The 19,175-nt window shown below is 42.7% G+C and overlaps 1 protein-coding gene across 2 annotated transcripts in view; it reads left to right on the top strand.

The window, feature by feature from the left end:
• skic3 (SKI3 subunit of superkiller complex) overlaps positions 1-18,947 on the top strand; it is a 30,466-nt gene extending 11,519 nt beyond the window's left edge. The window contains exons 15-41 of one of the 2 annotated variants that reach the window (XM_056282503.1): positions 1,782-1,961; positions 2,147-2,271; positions 2,442-2,692; positions 2,909-3,011; positions 3,301-3,483; positions 4,415-4,562; positions 4,745-4,823; positions 4,939-5,000; positions 5,146-5,202; positions 5,306-5,374; positions 5,558-5,632; positions 5,979-6,120; positions 6,325-6,418; positions 10,041-10,118; positions 10,338-10,462; positions 10,945-11,068; positions 11,496-11,720; positions 11,820-11,892; positions 12,130-12,183; positions 12,384-12,495; positions 12,610-12,738; positions 12,826-12,950; positions 13,315-13,479; positions 14,515-14,667; positions 15,884-16,014; positions 17,472-17,601; positions 18,693-18,947. In XM_056282503.1, coding sequence (XP_056138478.1) covers positions 1,782-1,961; positions 2,147-2,271; positions 2,442-2,692; positions 2,909-3,011; positions 3,301-3,483; positions 4,415-4,562; positions 4,745-4,823; positions 4,939-5,000; positions 5,146-5,202; positions 5,306-5,374; positions 5,558-5,632; positions 5,979-6,120; positions 6,325-6,418; positions 10,041-10,118; positions 10,338-10,462; positions 10,945-11,068; positions 11,496-11,720; positions 11,820-11,892; positions 12,130-12,183; positions 12,384-12,495; positions 12,610-12,738; positions 12,826-12,950; positions 13,315-13,479; positions 14,515-14,667; positions 15,884-16,014; positions 17,472-17,601; positions 18,693-18,773 — 3,273 coding nt within the window. In that variant the 3' untranslated portion in view covers positions 18,774-18,947. The remainder of the gene's footprint in view (positions 1-1,781; positions 1,962-2,146; positions 2,272-2,441; positions 2,693-2,908; positions 3,012-3,300; positions 3,484-4,414; positions 4,563-4,744; positions 4,824-4,938; positions 5,001-5,145; positions 5,203-5,305; positions 5,375-5,557; positions 5,633-5,978; positions 6,121-6,324; positions 6,419-10,040; positions 10,119-10,337; positions 10,463-10,944; positions 11,069-11,495; positions 11,721-11,819; positions 11,893-12,129; positions 12,184-12,383; positions 12,496-12,609; positions 12,739-12,825; positions 12,951-13,314; positions 13,480-14,514; positions 14,668-15,883; positions 16,015-17,471; positions 17,602-18,692) is intronic. The other variant, XM_056282510.1, reaches the window with a different exon arrangement.
• The last annotated feature ends 228 nt before the right edge of the window (positions 18,948-19,175 follow it).

The following is a 19,175-nucleotide window of genomic DNA, read 5'->3' as shown; positions in this document are numbered from 1 at the left end:
GAGTTCTATCACAAAACCCATTCATACATAATGGGAGGGGGGAAAAAGTCACGACCTAAGGATCGTCATTCAGTCTGTCAAGAAAACAAAGCACCCAGTCTATGAAAGTACTTCAGCCAAAAACTTTAATTACTTTCTAAGCCACGGCTACTATAATTAAAGAGTAATTAAGCACTAGTTATCTTCGCCAAGCAGTAGCCTGGAGGGGATTATGTGTTTGGTCGCGCGCGCTTGTGTGTGTGTGTGTGTGTGTGTGTGTGTGTGTGTGTGTGTGTGTGTGTGTGTTTGTCCGCGGTTAATCTCGCAAACTACTCGACCTAAGCATTATGTATTCGGGTATGAGTCTTAAAAGTAAACGAGAAGTCACTCGTATTTTGCAAGCTAGCAAACCATTCACTGCTGATCTCAGCACAGGAGAGCTGAAGGAACACCGGATGAACCAAAAATAATTCGCCTTATTCGCTTCACCGACACGCGGAAGCGCCATAGTTTCCAATGTTAAAACTCCCCACTGAAAATACAATTTCAAGAGTAGGATTAATCACAGTCACAGCTGGAAATTCATCTCAGCAGGTACAATAAAATATTTCCTATGGCTGAGCTATGTTTTCTTACCATTGTTTATGAATGGAAGTCAGTCAACAGAGCAGCCATTTGTCTTGATTCATTTTGTATCATGAAAGCAGTGATGGTTAAAACACATTTTACATCTTTTAATAAGGGCTTTGAAATTATGATAGCCTGATCTCTGTTATTTCATGTCAGACTCGGTCGCTTTTGTGCGAGGGTCCGCCTATAGGAGGCTGCACAGCCACAGGCTGACAGGCAAAACATTTTTATTAGGTACATTTTTTAGCTTGAGCACTGCATAACAACTTTTTTTTTCTCCATATTTCCCGTTCAGTCGATTTGGGTGCTGCACAAAAGTCATAATGGCAGGAAATACATTGGTTTTTCTGTCCATGTATGCGTGTATTTTACTTCTCCTGGTAGGCGAAAAAAGGGGTGGTTCGTTGCCAAGTCAGTGCACCGGAGAAGGGGAGGTGCTTATGGCTGGCAGAGATCTGCATTCTACTGAGTGCACTCCTCTATTTCTGTGTACTCACAATCTGAAAAAGGCAACAAATAAAGGGATTGAGAGCAAGAGGACAGTTATGGTTTTGTTGGGGGCTGAAGGGGTTAGTGCGTGAGTAGAACAGCATGCCGCAGCTTCTCGGGCCTACCCAGAGAATTTAGATGGCTATCACCAGCTTGTCGCATTTCTACTGGGGTTATCGGCAGTGCAATACAGAGGTGTCGGTGTCTTCGATGACCTCATATGACATCGCTGATGATTTGTAATTTGATCTCAGTGCGTCTTGAGTGAATTGACAACTGCATTTTTATGCAGTTAATCGCAGTTTTCAAAGTCAAAACTGAGTAATGCACTCTTGATAGACGCCTCTCCACTTGTCGCCATTGCAGCGCCAGCTTGAAGGTATAATGGGTACTCTGCCTAGTTGGATTGCTATCCCATCACCCGAGACACATTTTAATGTCAGATGTAAATGGGGTACATGTCTCTAATCATTTATTAATTGATACATTAAATGTTTTTCTGAGCTGTTAGTAACATTCATACCCACAAGCGTTTCTCCACTTTGGTTAAGGACTAGTTTAATTACAGTTGCGGCTATTTTTAGTTTTATTTTTGTACTTTGATTTAATTTGTTAGAGTTGGTGCCATTCAAATGGCGGTACATTTAAAACTGAACCTCTGGAACTGTTCACTTGTTTATCAGGCTGCCAAGCTGGACCCATACCTTGGCAGTGTTTTCCGCTACCTGGGGCATTACTACAGGGAGGTAGCTATTGACCATGGCCGGTCACGAGGCTGCTACAAGAAGGCCTTTGAGTTGGACAACAGTGATGCTGAGTCTGGAGCTGCATATGTGGATCTCAGTATGGAGCAGGGGGATATGGTGAGTGGGCAAACATCAAGGACAGTTGTTGGGTGAATGGGCCAAAAACAAACTTGAACGCTGTGATGGTCAGCTGATCAGAGAGTTTACACTGGTATCGCTTTTTCCTTGCACCTCTCTCTCTCTCCTTCCTTTTCCCCTCTGTCAACTTTCCTCTCTCCCCTTTTCTCCTTTGGATGCTGCAGGACACTGCCTTGGTAGCGCTTCAGTCAGTAATAGAGAAAGCCACTCCAGGCTCAGCCAAGTGGGCTTGGATGCGACGAGGCTTATACCACTTGAAGGTTGGCCAACATCCACTGGCTACTGCTGAGTAAGAATCTAAAACCTGAAAGATTATAAAAAGATTTTTAAATGATCGATTTTTTTCAGTACAGCTCCATGCATATATGTAATAATGGAGTCTTTGTTATGTCTTTACTTCCTGGATCCCTAACATGTGATTCTAACAGGAAAGGCCAATTCTTTGTTGTTTGCTTCTAGTCTGCAGGCAGCTCTTAGGGCAGATCCTGAAGACTGGGTGTGTTGGGAGTGTTTGGGCGAGGCCTACCTGAACCGCCGGAGTTTCACGGCAGCGCTGAAGGCGTTTGGCAAAGCCCACGAGCTTCAGCCCTCTTCCATCTACAGTGTCTACCAAACAGCGGCAATCAAACAGACCCTGGGAAAGTTTAAAGAGGCTGCTGCAGAGTACTTACAGATCACTAAGCAGGAAGACTACATCCCTGCTCTCAAAGGTGTGATGATGTAAAATGGTGTGCGTGAGCTCACATAGTGTTTGTATAATTCACGACTTTTGTTTTTGTATTCTCTCAACCACAAGACCTTAATTTAATTTGGGTGTATGTTGTGCATTTAATTGCCTTTACCCAAAGTGGATGATAAAGAAGAAATTCATCTTGCACGGTCCAGCTCCCAGTTGTCTAATTAGTTGTCTGTGATATATTGATCAGGTCTCGGGGAATGTCAGTTGTCCTTGGCCAAAGGGTTGTTAGAAGATTACAGAGATGGAGGGGCCATAGACCTCATCCAGCAGGCTATACAAAACCTCTTCAGGTAATAACTAGGTGTTTGTTTTGGATAAGTTATGGGAGGGAGAATGGGGGGAAATGTTTGCGGTGTTTTATATAATTGTTATTCATTGTATATAGAATCTGATGTGATTTGCAACCTGAAAACCAATAAATATATTGTTAAAAAACTAGTTACTGTCAAATCTTGATGAGAAACGAGGCATAATTTGGAAACTGGTCTATCCCGACAAAACAAATCAAATCTCACTGAGAGTTTATCCCATTTCATCCATTCATTTATCAACCTATTTAAACTTCCTTGTCTTTTTCAGGGCAGTGGAGCTGCGTCCAGACCTGTCCTGTTTGTGGAAGCTGCTGGGAGATGCCTGCACCACCGTTAGCACTGTCTCTAGCAACAGAGCCCTGCTTGTGGTGCCCGGCCTGTTGGCTGATTTAGATCCCACCGCCGAGACACACACTCTCAACCAGGCCCAGACGCTCAAAGTTGGCGAGAGGTAGGATCATCAGTGCGCTTGGAATCACAGAGCTGCAACACCTGACTGCACAGGTTTAAAATCTTCCTTTAAACATTGCTTTTCTGTAGAGCAACACTATTCTATACCCAAAGATAAAAATACTGGGTGCTGTACTGTGAAAATTATGGGGGCGGGGGGAAACAAGTGGTCTGACTCGGGAAATTAAGCAGTCTTGTATTAAAAATTGCTTTAGGGGTTCTACTCCAGTTCAAAAGAGTCATTATACCAAATCTTCGAACTGCTGGAGACGGTGTGGTTTCTCTGAGGCAAACCGTCATCATATATTCTGGTCTTGCCCAATATTAATTCCTTTCTGGCAGGAGGTTCATAAAGTTTTGCAAAAAAGTAATCCAGGTGGACATCCCATTTAAACTAGAGACCCTGTATTTTGGCGCCCTGCCATCAGAAAATATTACCTCGTGTGATAGATATCCATTTCGGGTTTTAAGCACAGCTGGAAGGAAAGCCATTACTAGAGAGTGGCTAAAACCAGAAACACCTACCGTTGATGATTGGATTGACATTATTTATGATATCTTTAGGACGGAAAGAATTACTTTTTCTATGAGACTGCAACAGGACAAGTTTTTGAAAAGATGGGAAAGTTGGATTGGATATATTACACCTGTACGACCATAATTTGTTTAATGTGAATTTCTTTGTCTTTTTTTTTTTCTTTTTCCTTTCTTTCTTTCCTAACCTTTCTTTGTAAAGAGACTTGAAGGTACTCCCCAACATTCTGGTTCTGTTTAAGTTTGGTTTTCTATTTTTATTATGTATTTTATTTTCTATTTTTATGTAACTCAATAGAAAGAGAATTCCCAAAAAGAAAATCACTTTAGGGGCGCTGTCGTCTTCCTGTATCTCAGATGGGACCTAGTTATTAAATGTCTGTGTGTTTGGTCTGTAGGTGTTATGGGCACGCTCTGAAGCTGTTGCCTGAGGCCCCGAGCCTGTGGTATGACCTTGGGCTCAACTACTATCGCCAGGCCAACCTGAAGTGCCCTGCAGAGATAGACCTGAACTACCCAGCCCTAGTCCTGGAGAAGGCTCAACAGGTAACACTCACCTGTATCTTCTAAAACCATTTATTAAACCAAGCCATCCACAAGGTTTGAATGGTTCATATTACAATTGTTTTTATTTGTCTGTCAGAATTCTAACATTTCTATCAATTTTTTTTAATATTTCTATCTCTTTCCTAAAATATTATTTATTATAACTGACCATCTCTTCTCAGTGTGTGAAGAAGGCTATCATGATGGACAGTGGGGACCATAGCTACTGGAATGCCCTGGGAGTTATTGCGATGAGCAAAGGTAGTCGTGAACTATCTTACTCTTTTTTAAATGATGTGCAGCCTCATATTTTTTAACAGCACTGTTAAGAAGAACTGACGTTGTTTCTTCTTGTCATATTTTCTTCTCACAATAGATCTCGAGAACTTTGCCCTGGCTCAGCATTGCTTCATTAAGTCCATACAAGCTGAGGCAAATGTAAGTACTATAAACTATTTTCTTTATGTAAGTTGTGTTAGATGGATTCTTTCTAAAATATTCATTCTAAATTCATTGTTGAACATAACCTTGTTAAGTTTTTAAGAGTTAATTTTTGTTTTTGTTTTCTTAACTCTCATTACAGAATGTTGTTGCCTGGACCAACCTTGGTGCCTTGTATTTGAAGAAGGAAAATATAGAGGTAAGCGGTAATTGGTTTTCTTCCATCATTTTTCCATTTATCAGAATTGGTTGTTGATGTCTCCCCCCTTGATGATTAAAATGCACAACTCTTGATTTCCTAGCTTTCACATGAGGCCTTTAAGATTGCACAGTCCTTGGAACCGCTCTATGTAAATTGCTGGATCGGACAGGTATTGAATCCCAACTTATACGGATCTTTATCCAGCAGAGCCCTGATTTGGCACAGTTTTTAAAAATTGGTTCATTTCCACTCTGCTGCAGCCATACAGCAGTAACTGCTGCTCGCTGCAATGTTGAGTTGTGAATATTGTTCCTCCCTTTCTCTATCTTCATCTTTCTTTCTGTCTATCTAGGCACTCATAGCAGAGACAGTTGAAAGCTACGACACGATGGATCTCTTCAGGCACACCACTGAGCTCAGCACACATGTGGGTCCCAAATGTACTGTTAAATTTTATAAATATTAATACCACCTGACCCGTGACCCTGAGAGCAGGATAAGCGGTTTGGATAATGGATGGATGGATGGATAATACCACCTGTTACATAGCTGATTAGAATCACATTGTCCCTCAGCATCTTTCAGTGCTGATCCGCAATCAAGTATTCTGAGTCTTAAGTTATCACTAATTAGTTATTAGGGGTAACACTGGAATCAAAAGGAATTGAGTTAATTTGTTTTTTTCACTTCATTGTACCCCTCTCCCCAGTCTCTCCCTTCTCCTAGTGTCTACTTCTCTTTTTGAGTTTATTTCCATTTTGTGTCATCCCCAGACAGAGGGCGTGAAGGGCTATGCGCACTGGGTGTGTGCCACTCTGCTTGATAAGGGCAACAGAAACTCTGAGCTGTATCGCTATAATATAGTCCAGATGAATGCCATCTCCGCTGCTCAGGTTGCTCTCAGCAAATACACAGGTATTTCATTCTGTGTGTGTGTGTGTGTGTGTGTGTGTGTGTGTGTGATTGCACCTATACAGTACATAAATCTCACGTGTTATAACTTGGATGATTTCTCAGTTGACTCAGATAAGGTATTCATGTGTATGTGTGTACTTGTGTACGACCATGTTTGTGTCAGTTTGATCTGAAATGGCTTCTTTTTTTTTTTGTCCTCCTCAGAGAGGATCCAGTCTGACCCTGCTGCCTTCATCATGTTGGGTTACCTGAATGAGCACCTGCAGCTAAAGAAGCAGGCTGTCCAGGCTTACCAAAGGTGTCTATCTCTTTAAGCCTCTCCCAGATTCAGAAACGGAAGTAATAACAAAACAGGAAACTAAAATAATACCTCTTTTTGTCCTTTAACACGTCATATCTCACATTGTCTCTTCTGACATGCTGAACAGGGTAAAGTGTGATTTCAGTTTACTCAGTTCCAGTTCCAGTAACGCTTACCAAATGTGGTTCTTATTGAATACTGGTGGCAATCCTAATAATTTTTGAGGAAGAAATGAAAAGCAATAATTGTTATTTCACTGAAGTATTAGGAGTTTAGCATGTTGATTATCTCTCAGCAATCAACTGCTACTATTACTACTACTACTACTACTTGTGGCTGTTCCCATTAGGGGTCACCACAGTGGATCATACACTTCCATCTCTTCCTGTCTTCTGCATCTTCCTCTGTCACGCCAGCCAACTGCATGTCCTTCCTCACCACATCCATAAACCTCCTCTTTGGCCTTCCTCTTTTCCTCTTCCCTGGCAGCTCCATATTCAGCATCCTTTTCCCAATATACCCAGCATCTCTCCTCCACACATGTCCAAGCCATCTCAATCTTGCCTTTCTTGCTTTGTCTCCAAACCGTCCAACCTGAGCTGTCCATCTAATATACTTCATTCCTAATCCTGTCCTCCTTCATCACTCCCAACGAAAATCTTAGTATCTTCAACTCTGCCACCTCTAGCCCCGCCTCCTGTCTTTTCATCAGTGCCACCGTCTCAAAACCATTCAACATAGCTGGTTGTCTCACTACCATCTTGTAAACCTTCCCTTTAACTCTTGCTGGTACCCTTCTGTTGCAAATCACTCCTGACACTCCACCCTGCCTGCACTCTCTTCTTCACCTCTCTTCCGAACTCCCGCTACTTTGAACAGTTGAGCTCAAGTATTTACTCATACACCTTCGTCACCTCTACTCCTTGCAACCTCACCATTTTGCTGTCCTCCCTCGTTCACGCATATGTATTCTGTCTTGCTCCTACTGACTTTCATTCCTCTTCTCTCCAGTGCATACCTCCACCTCTCCAGGCTCTCCTCCACCTGCACCCTACTCTCGCTACAGATCACAATGTCATCCGCGAACATCATAATCCATGGAGACTCCTGTCTGATCTCATCCATCAACGTGTCCATCACCACTGCAAACAAGAAAGGGCTCAGAGCCAATCCTTGATGTAATCCCACTTCCACCTTGAACCCATCCGTCATTCCTACCGCACACCTCACCACTGTCACACTGCCCTCCTACATATCCCATTTTCTTCATTCATCAGCCCTTTAAAGTACTCCTTCCACCTTCTCAACACACTCTCCTCGCTTGTCAGAACATTTCCAGCTCTATTCTTGATCACCCTAACCTGCTGCACATCCTTCCCAGCTCAGTCCCTGTCTAACCAATCGGTACAAGTCCTTTTCTTCTTCCTTAGTGTCTAACCTGTCATACAACTCACCATACGCCTTTTTCTTTGCCTTTGCCACCTCTCTCTTCATGTTACACTGCATGTCCTTGTACACCTGTCTACTTTCTTCATCTCTCTGACTTTCCCACTTCTTTGTCAACCTCTTCCCCTATATACTTTGCTGTACTTCCTCATTCCACCACCAAGTCTCCTTGTCTTCCTTCCTCTGTCCAGATGAAACACCAAGTACCTTCCTAGCTGTCTCCTTCACTATTTCTGATGTGGTTGCCCAGCTATCCGGCAACTCTTCACTACCACCCAGTGCCTGTCTTAACTCCTTCCTCCCTGAACTCCTCACAACAGTCTTCCTTCTTCAACTTCCACCATTTGATCCTTGGCTCTGCCTTCACGCTCTTCCTCTTCTTGGTCTCCAAAGTCATCCTACACACCCCCATTTGATGCTGCCTAGCTACGTTCTCCCCTGTCACCGCCTTGCAGTCTCCAATCCCTTTCAGATCGCACCTCCTGCATAAGATATAGTCCACCTATTTGCACTTTCCTCCACTCATATTCGTCACTCTGTGTTCCTCCTTCTTCTTAAAATATGTATTCATCACAGCCGTTTCCACCCTTTTCGCAAAATCGACCACCATCTGTCCTTCCACATTCCTCTTGACATCATACCTGCCCATCACCTCCTCATCACCCCTGTTCCCTTTACCAACATGCCTATTGAAGTCCGCTCCAATCACCCTTCTCTCCTCCTTGGGTATGCTCTCCACCACTTCATCCAACTCACTCCAGAATTCTCATTTCTCTTCCATCTCACACCCAACTTGCGGGGCATATGCGCTGATAACATTCTTATCACCCTTTTGATTTCCAGCGTCATACTCATCACTCTGTCCGACACTCTCTTCATCTCCAATACATTCTTGACACACTCTTCCTTCAGAATTATCCCTACCCCATTTCTCCTCCCATTTTCACCAGGGTAGAAGAGTTTGAACCCACTTGATATGCTCCTGGCCTCACTCCCCTTCCACCTGGTCTCTTGTGCACACAGTATACCTACCTTTCTTCTCTCCATCATATCAGCCAGCTCTCTCCCTTTACCAGTGATAGTGCCAACATTAAAAGTTCTGACTCTCACCTCCACACTCGTGCCCTTACTCCTCTCCCACTGCCTCTGTACATGCCTCCCCCTTCTCCTTTTCCTTCGCCCAACAGTAGCATAGTTTCCACCGGCACCCTGCTGGCCAACAGTACCATTGCCGGTCATTGGTAAGCCAGGCCTCGACCGATCCGGAATGGAAATCTGATTTATGATCCGCATATTTGATCTGGCAAAGGTTTAACGCCGGATGCCCTTCCTGACACAACCCTCCCCATTTATCCGGGCTTGGGACTGGCACTAAGAATGCCCTGGAGCTTGTACATCCTCAGGGGCTGGGTTGATGATCTCCCTACAATATTACTCTCTCAAATTACTACAGCTAGGTAGTGTTGTTCTTTAACATTTTGTTCTCCCATCATAAAATATGTTAATTTTAGACTTTATACAGAGAAATATTGAATACAACTATCATTGTACATGTATATAAAAGTTTGATGTCCGCTGTTTGGTTGTGTCACACAAATAGGACAGTTTGTACTGGGACTGTTAGTACAAGTACTAACTGAATCTGCAGCATTATAATGACTCGGAATAGGAGAGAAATGAAATGGTTAAAATCATGCTGTAGTAAATGTTTCACCGTATTTGTGGTGTATCCTCTTGCATGAAATTGTCTTACTGCAGTGATTGGGGTTTGCTGAATAACTGTTTACTTCAGTGAAGTAAGCTTTCTGCTTTCCTCAGCCACGTCTTAAACAGTCTTCATGATGTGTTAATAAAGTAATAAAATCAAATAAAAAATAAATAAAATAAGTAAAACACACCGTGACCTATGATGGAGATATTTGGGCAGCAGCAGATTTTAAGGCAGACCATTAGCTAAAACATTTTCTTGGCTTTTTCAGTGCTCAATGCATTTTGCTAGTTTTGCAAATATGATGTAAATCACAATATCAGGATGTGATAAGCAGCTTCTGAACTCACGTTTTCTCAATGAATATCTGGTTGTCTTGGAAAATTGGGACTGGTTTCAAGCTGGAACAGTTTATAGCCACCCAATAAAAATTCTCATAGATGTTTGTTGTTTCTTTTTCCTCAGGGCTGTGGAGCTGCTTCAGTCAATGTCCTCTACAGAACAACTGGCTTTTGCTCTGGGCAGTTACGGCCGTGCATTATGGTAGCAGCCAGTTGGCTTTCTTTCTTTAACTGTTATTTACATGATAAACACTGTTTATTAACCCCCAACGAACAGTCACAGAGGAATGATTGTAAGGTTTGCACATTGGTTGACATGGAAACAGCATGGCTAAAAAGAAAAGACGAATTTGCTGGATAGTAGCAAGCCTGTTGTATAGGGTGCAGGTTTCAATACAATTATCCCCACTTTGCTCCACAGTACCGCAGGCCAATGGGAGGAGGCAGTGCGTGTTTACTCCTCCACTCCTCTGCAGGAGCTCTGTGATTTGGCCGGCCTGGCTTTGGCCTACTTCAGGGCAGGACTCATCCCACAGAGCATTAATGGTAGGAGGCTACGTCTAACTCTGAGATTGTGCTTGCGTGCGTGCACGTGTGTGTGTGTGCATGTGTCAGATGGTAGACACATTTCCACTTATTGAAAAAACACAATCTTCCTGCTGCATTGTTCTTTTTGTTTGTTTTTAAGCTGCAGTGTTTCAGTATGACCCTGATGGCAATGTTGCTGTTTTAAAACGAACAGTCCTTTTCTTCACTTTTTCATTGGTCTAAGGACATTCAGAGATTTGAAGGGCTGCTCGAAGATGTGAAATACACGATAGATACAATTGTAATAGTATAAATGCAGATATGAATTTTAATGAGAAAACCATTTTGTTTAGCTTCTGCTCAAGGTTTATATTAATTAATTGGGTGAAGGAAAGATTAATTATTACTAAATCAATATATTAGCTACTCTGAAATCACTGTAAAGTGCAGCCTATTATGGCTTATTGCTTCAATATATCACCCTTTTCTATGTCCCTCAGCATATGAGCGTGCGCTGGCTGTTGCCTCCAGTGAGAAGGAGAGAGCCTACATCTTGACAGCCCTAGCCCTGCTGCAGCACAAGCAGGGTAACTTGGACTCAGCCAAAACTCTGCTCTTCAAATGGTCAGTTCAATTGCTGGTATTTTCTATCTGATGTTTACTTCACAACCTCGTTCATCATTAGAAATACACGTTCGGCACACTGAAATGACAAGGAGTAATTGCTTAGGTTTTCCTGATATACATATAATGTAATGCTGTTACTTTAACCTTGTTGGGAAAATGCACTGTTTTTGATTGGTGCCTTCAGGGTGCGCAGAGTCCTGGGGCAGCTACAGAGCATCCCCCCAGGAGGCGGTAGGGAGTCATTGTCTTGCTAAAAGCACCAGCAGGACAAATGCTTGCCAACAGGGAGAGTTTGAACCAGGCTGGATGAGCTTATCCATTACCCTGTTGCCCTGTGGCAGTAGATGTGCCCGGAGGTGTGCTGGTGTGTAAGCATTTGTTTGTCTGCCAACTTAAAGCTGTGTTGTGTTTTCTGTTTCCACAGTTCCATTTTGAAAGAACTAATCCCAGAGTCTCTGCTGTGCCTGTGTGCCCTGGGTTTGGTCCATGGCGATACTACACTAGCCAGTGCCGCCCTAACGGAGCTGCTGAAGCAGGGCTCAGCCACAAACGGCACCGTAGAGCAGCGGTGTCTGCTCACCTGCACCTTATTGGCCCTTCAGGGCAACTACAGTGCTGTGCAGAGAGAGGCAGCCAGAGCTGTACACAGGTAAGCATGTTAATTGTTTGATGAACGTTACTGCTACTACAAATTTAACATTGTGCAAGGGTCTTTTCTCTCTTTTTGGTTACTTTGTCCTTTTTATAGCAATCCAGGCAATCCGTCTCTTTGGGCCCTACTGTCCAGACTGGTACCACAGTACTACCCCAGGAAAGCCAATGTAAGCACACATAGACAAACAGCACATATACAAAGATACAGGCCAATAACACCAAGCACAAACTCAGGGAATCTAACATAACCTGCCTACACATGATTGCTGAAGCATCATCAGAGACCATGTACACTTTTGCTGTTATGCTATTGCACACAACATTCTTAACTCAACATTACTCTCCACGCATACACTCTTTATGCATTTATCTTTAAGGTTCATGCCTCTGTCTTTGCATTTCAGGGGGGAGCAATGGCAGGCCATGTAGCTTGTCTATCCAGTATGACTCAAGGAAAGGTTTGTGGGTTTTAGAGTAACAGTGAAATGGTTAAGTGTCTCTTAGTTGTTTTATTTACTAGAGTATTCCTTGACTGTCTGTGCACCCCTTGGAGTCAAAGTCTTTGTTTTAGTATACATTTTGTATTAATTTACACTTTTTGCCTCAAATTTGTCAGTTTGCATTGTTGTCCTGACCCATCAAAAATGATTGCCTACAGAGGGCGCTGTTGTACAGTGGAGTGAATCAGCTTGCGGGTGGGAGATACTCAGGAGAAAACGTTCATAGGAATACACTGAGGACTATGCAGAGAGCTGTGCTGCTTTGTCCCGGTAGACAAACACACGGACACACACCTAATCGTCTCTCATGCATACACGTTGATATTAATATTTGTGTGCCTGTATCTGATGTGTCCCTCTCCATTTGCCATTTCTATCTCTCAGATGACCCAGCAGCATGGGCGGGATTGATGGCTTCCTGTCACACAGAAAACACTGCTTGTTTGCTTTCTGGCTCTGCTCCTCGCAGATTAGGACTGGAGAGGATCCTGATGTCAGTAATTTCTGAAAAAGGTCAGGAGGGTGTGTTTAATGAGTTACAATTTTGCTCCTTTTAGAGTGAGTGTCTGTGTGTCTAAATTACTCCCCTCTGTGTTTTAGTGCACCATGTGGAGGAAATAGAGCACCCCTTAGCCCAGGCCCTTGAAAGCTGGGTGCTACAGCAGGCGGTGACTGGTCTCATGCTTGGGGGAGAGCTGGATCAGGCAGAGGCCCTCTGCTCCCAGGTAAAATGCATACACACCCCTCAACAGGACGGCCTACTGAAGCATGGTGGTGACAGTTGGCATAGAATCTGCACACATTTTCTACTCGTCGTGCACTTTTACTCTGCCTTAATCCTAGCTTTATTCCTGATGATGCTGTTGTTCTAAAGGCATTTGTGTCTGTCACGTCAATGGAGGGCAGCAACCACTCGGATTGTTAATAGTGTGCTGGATGAGAGGGAGAGACACTTTCAGAAAAAGGATTAGAATTAACAGTCGGAATATAAAGTTGAATGCCTCGAAATGTAAAAATATTACAGAAAAATCAAGGCAAAAAATGTGACATTGTTGTCTCTCTGCCTCCTCCCCTTCCCCATTCTCCAAGGTATTGAGCGTTTCCCCAGAGCACCCAGAAGTGTTGTTGTTGCTGAGACAGGTGCAGTGTCAGCGCCTCCTTCTGGAAGGCGGTGGTACTGCTGTAGCAGATTCAGTACTGGAGCAGCTCAGTAGCACCGTCATGGCTAACCCAAACAACGTTGGCGCATGGCATGTAAGTGAACGCCCCTTCATTTGAAGTCCAGAGTGGATGTATATAGTTTGTAGTACACTGTCTGTGAACAGGGGCTGCTAATGTCAGGCGACAGTTACTCTTTTGTTTTAAGTTTTTGAAAAACTAAACTAAACACGTTCCATCACATCTCTACCGAGAAATGCACGGTAACACCGAGTGTGGTTTGTGCAGCAGTTAGCTCACCGTTTTGATTTTTTTAAGGCTGTTATTGACTGAAACTGTAAGATGGCTTTCTCTCAGTCCAGAGCATTGCAGTGTTCTCTATCCCCTGCTGGGGGACAGGGCTGATGAAAAACCTTGCTGTGCCTCATGTGAGACATTAGGCTTCTGCTCTTGACATCAAATGGCATATCCAGCAGGGTGCCATTAATATGTAGGCTATTCTCTCCCTTCCAAGCCTGAGGGATATTAGTAAATTGTAACGATGACCCTATATATACAAATTGGTTTCATTTATCATAGGTGGATAAAAACATTTTTGACATCACATGTTCTAATTATAAATAACCCAGTTTCTAAATCATTCCAAGCAGTGAGTCCATGTGCACCTAATCTTGCTACCACCTAATGGAGGAAACAAGACCTAATAGGTTTTCTATCATGTAGTCGAATTTGTTCTAAACTTCATTGGACTCTTTGTGTGAAAATATGATATTGTGATGCCCATAATGTATATCACCAGCACAGCATATTGTTCGAGCCATGTGTAGATTTATATGTTTTCTAAATTGAAGTAATAGCTCTTTCTGGCAAGGGACTGTGGATACGTTTCCTCAACACCTTTTTAAATTTGGATATGAGCTCAGAAATAAGTGAAAAAATGTGATTTCTTCTTCTATTCATTATTTCTCCTGTCTCTCTCTGTTCCTTTTTTTTTTTGCTCTTCTCTTGTATCATTTCCTTGTCTGATATTTTATTGTCTCATCCTGTCTCCCCACCTTATCTCATCTGTCTCACCCCCCCCCTTCCTTCCTTTACTTTCATCCCCTCCTCTTTCCCTGCTTCCTCTCTCAGTGGTTGGCTGAGATGTATCGTAGCCAGGGTCTGCTGACACAAGCAGTAATGGCTTACAGACAGAGTCTGAAAATTGCCTTACAGTTGGGCCTGCACAGTAGCCAGCTGGCCAGCTTGCTTCGACTGGCCTTGCTGGCCCTTGGACCCTGTATGGTGAGTTTCTCTCCAGCATATAGGATGAAAATAAATCCAAAGTGTTCTTGGTAAGGATCAGGAATCAGAAACACTTTATTTGTCATTTATTTGGATGAAGAGAGATGTCTGATCAATGATCAGTAACCTTTAGCTCTGCAGTGCCAGTCAGGGACATGTGTGCATTTGCAGCACAGGATTTTTGTCAAGTATGATGGGATGGAGGTAAATTTTACTTTTATTTGGAATGGTATATAGATAGACCACAAGTCTTATGTTTCCTCCAAATAACTATAAGGCTATTTTAGCAGCACCCTCCAAAATGAGGTATTAAACAGTTGGAGGAATCCATAATTATATAGGTGTGTGTGTGGTAGTATGATAATAACTAGATGCTCCTTCTCTCCATGTACGGTCATATGGTCATAATCGCAGTAGAGGACATCAAAGGTGGGCAAATAATATCCATTGGTCACCATGTCTAGAGATATAATATCTATTGGTCACCATGATAGTTTACTGACAATGGTTAAAAAAAAAAAAGGAAATTAAACTGGTTTGGGCACGTTTGCTGAACGGAAAGGACACTTTGCAAGGATCCTCCTGCAAGGCCTGTAGTAGGGACTAGGAAGAGAGGGAGACCAAGAAAAACCTGGGTAAACAACATTGGAGAATGGCTGCAGATGAGCGTAGTGGAGGCGGGGAGAGCTGCGATGGATAGGGAATGGTGGAAGAGACTTGTTGAGGCATCGGCTGTGCTCCTATGACCTCCATAGGTTATGGAACTGATAATGATGATGAAATAATATCCAGATTTCATGCAGTGAAGGCCAAGTGGAAATAACAAACAAGGGGTTGGCATTTTTTTATTTTACAAAGATCCATGGCTCTCTGTGCTACTGAAACCAATGGTGGCTTGCCACTGTACACAATTCAGGCAGTCTAATGGGTAATAATGGACAGGTTGACTGGCTCTATGAATGTTGTCTAATTTTGTGTTCCTTTGACCTTGAAAAGGCCCAAACTTGAAGAATTAGAATTTGTATGTTTTGAGATTAGCCCTATATTTGACTTTCTTGTTAAACAGTGTGTCCCTGTTTACAGCATTTTTTATTTCTCTGGTACGTATCTGTAATTCATTTAAGTGTGAGAGAAACAGAACTGATTTTGGATTTTTAGTTGAAGCAATATTTCTGACAGGTTTTCAAAATCCATAATTATTTTTATTTCCCATCAGGCTGGTGTGCCTGGTAATGACTGGAAGAATCTGGTTGTGGAAGCCTCTACTGAGGCACTGAAGCTGGGGTCATCCCCTATGGCCCTCCTCTTCCAGGCCCTGTTACAATTTGCAACCAAAATGGGAGCCAGGTTAGTGTTTACACAGTGCTCTGTAGCTGCCCCAAAATGTTTTTCAAAACTGCAAGAGGGAGCTGCGTGTCTCATTTGGGTGGTTATGCACAAATATTATATTAAAATAATATAGAAATGTAATGTCATTGTAGGTGGAATGCACTGTCCATGTGATTAGATAATCCTGAAATACCTAACTTTTGAGATATATGCTTCCCTTCAAACTCTTAACACAGCGATGTGAAAAACAAAGTACATCTTCAAGTCAAAGGTTTACATATTAAGACATGACTAATACTCATCTAGTCTTTACAAAGTCCTAACAGCATTGATAAATCTACCTTACATGAACCTTACCAGAATTTACATGGTCATTTATTCAACCAAAACATAAGCCAATGTGTAGAGGCCTTATGTGACAAAGTAAGTATACTCCATGATTTAATATTTTGAAGAGCCCCCGTTAGCCGCTATTGCCTGAAGTCAGCATTTTCTGTATGGCTGTATCAGCCTCTTTCGTCTTTTCACAACCCAAATCCGCTTCTGAGTATTTTATGCTTTCATTAACTTCACACATGAAGGTAGATTTATCAGTGATTAAGACTTTATTTATTAGGGGTGTGTATTGGCGAGAATCTGGCAATACAATATGTATCACAATACAGGGGTTACGATTCAATATATCGCGATATATTGCGATACATTGTGATTTCATAGGCCTGTGTTCTTTGTGCTTGTATTACTTCCTGTCTCGGTTTACATTGTTGGGTTGGAGTGGAAGAGTGAAATGGCTGAAGATAGATTACAACACTGTTATCTAGCGGCCGTGGGGTTACACACAACACAAAATGTTTGTCACGAGTCTTTACATCTAAACAATTAAAAATCGATATAGTAGTTTTGAGAATCGATACAGTATCACAAAAGATAATATCGTGATACTCAAGTGTATCAATATTTTCTTACACCCCTATTATTTACTTTCTTTTTAAACATCACTCTACACGTTGAACATCAGCACAATTGAAATGATAGAATACCTAACTGGACTGGATATAATGGTTCTGAGCCCAATTGGCTTGAGAGATGAAATGGGCTCAAACATGGTTTCGACCTGTTCCCATTGCAAAACTATTTGGTTTTAGTGGGAAGGTGTCAAATACTCAAAGTACAGATAATGATTTAGACTTAAGTGATACACCATGCATCCTATATTGTTTATGAGAATAATCAATAATGAAATTTGCTCTACCATAGCCGGAGCCATCATGAATGCTGAAAAAGTAGTTTCATTTAACCTCCTTTCCTCTCACATATTGCAAGATGGGTTGTTGTTTGTTTTTTTTGTGGTAACACTAAAAAAAAAAAAAGGCTGGGGAACAAGTAATATCAGTCCCTAAGCAGTCATCACATTGTTTCTGGGCTCTACAATCATTCACTCATCCACACACCATTTCTGTGTTTGTCTGCCTCAGGGAAACCAGGCGTCTGCTTGAGAGGCTTGTGTACTTCTCCACTCGGGAAAATCCAGTGACAGCGGTGCAGGTGGCCAGCTGGTACCTCCTCAGACACTTGCATGCCAAAAACGACGAGGAGCTGATGGATGTGAGTAGGCAGTTGTCTCATATCAACACTAGAAGCTGGGGGTCTCCTCCCAGTTGGTTGTGCTTGGAACACCTCCAAAGGGAGGCGCCCAGGAGTCATCCTAACTAAATGCCCAAACCACCTCAACTGGCTCCTTTCAATGTGAAGGAGCAGCGGGTCTACTCCGAGCTCCTCATGGATGTCTGAGCTCCTCGCCCTATCCCTAAGGGTGTGCCCAGCCACCTGGCGGAGGAAACTAATTTCTGCCGCTTGTGTCCGTGATCTCATTCTTTCAGTCACTACGCAGACCATTGGTGAGGGTTGGAACAAAGATCGACTGGTAAATTGATAGCTTTGCCTTCTGGCTCAACTCCCTCTTCACTATGACGGTTCGGTAAACGACTGCATGGCTACTGCCACAATCCCAGTCCGCCTGTCGATCTCCTGCTCCATTTTACCCTGACTCGTGAACAAGACCCCAAGATGCTTGAACTCCTCCACTTGAGGCAGTAACTCACTCCCAACTCGGAGGGGGCAAACCGCCTTTTTCCGGCAGAGAACCATGGCCTCGGACTTGGAGATGCTGATCCTTATCCCAACTGCTTCAAACTTGGCTGCAAACTGCCCCAATCCATGCTGGAGGTTACAGTTTGACGAGGCAAACTGAAACTGTGAAGAGCAGAGATGCACAGAGCACATCTGGCCATCTAATATCCCTTTTTTCTTTTTCTTTTTTTTTTTGTAGTATAGGTGCAGACATGATTTAAATTGAAAAGTGTTGCAGGCAGGAGTGTCATAAAAGCAGGCAGGACATGTGAGAGCAGGCGGTAATGGTCAGAAATCATGCGGATTAAAAAATAGACACATGCAGACCACTAGCATGCAGTGTTTAAATTTGTTCAACTACATGTGAGGAGGCCCGATTCTGTGCTGGATTCTTCTACAAAGTTAGCGGAACAGGTGCAGAATCTTCCGAAAATGGGTACAAGTTAAAGAAAGACTGGTGTTACGAGCTTGAATTTTTTTCAATTGTCTTTTTTGTCCATTCATGTTCACTATTCACATTTTAAAGGTCTTAATTGTGGGTTTTTTTTGTTTTTCTGTCTTTGTAGAGCCTTTTGGAGCATGCCAAAGCAAATGGGGACCAAAGACTGCTAGAGTTTCATTCACTGCTCATCTCCTCATCAAGCTGAACAGTCCGTGAGCCAGGGCCCCAAATTCGGGCCACCGGTACCATCTGGGGAGAATAATTCTCATGCTGGTTTTTGGCAAGTTGTACACTCCTAGTACTAGAAAATATGTGATAACCTTCCAGCAGTGGCAGTTATGTAATATTGGATCATTTTCCTCAATAAATAAATGGCCAAGTATAATATTTTTGTCTCATTTGTTTAATTGGGTTCTCTACTTTTAGGACTTGTGTGAAGATCTGATGATGTTTTAGGTCATATTTATGCAGAAATATAGAAAATTCTAAAGGGTTCACAAACTTCCAAGCACCACTGTATCTCTAAGGCTGAGCCCAGACACCCTACAGAGGAAACTCTTTTCAGCCACTTGTATCCACGATCTCATCCTTTGGGTCACTACCCAAA

Source organism: Lampris incognitus, chromosome 1 (genome assembly GCF_029633865.1).
Source record: "Lampris incognitus isolate fLamInc1 chromosome 1, fLamInc1.hap2, whole genome shotgun sequence".
Classification (NCBI taxonomy): Eukaryota; Metazoa; Chordata; class Actinopteri; order Lampriformes; family Lampridae; genus Lampris; species Lampris incognitus.
Note: the sequence above shows the minus strand (reverse complement) of the source record. Positions and strands in the feature narration are given on the sequence as shown.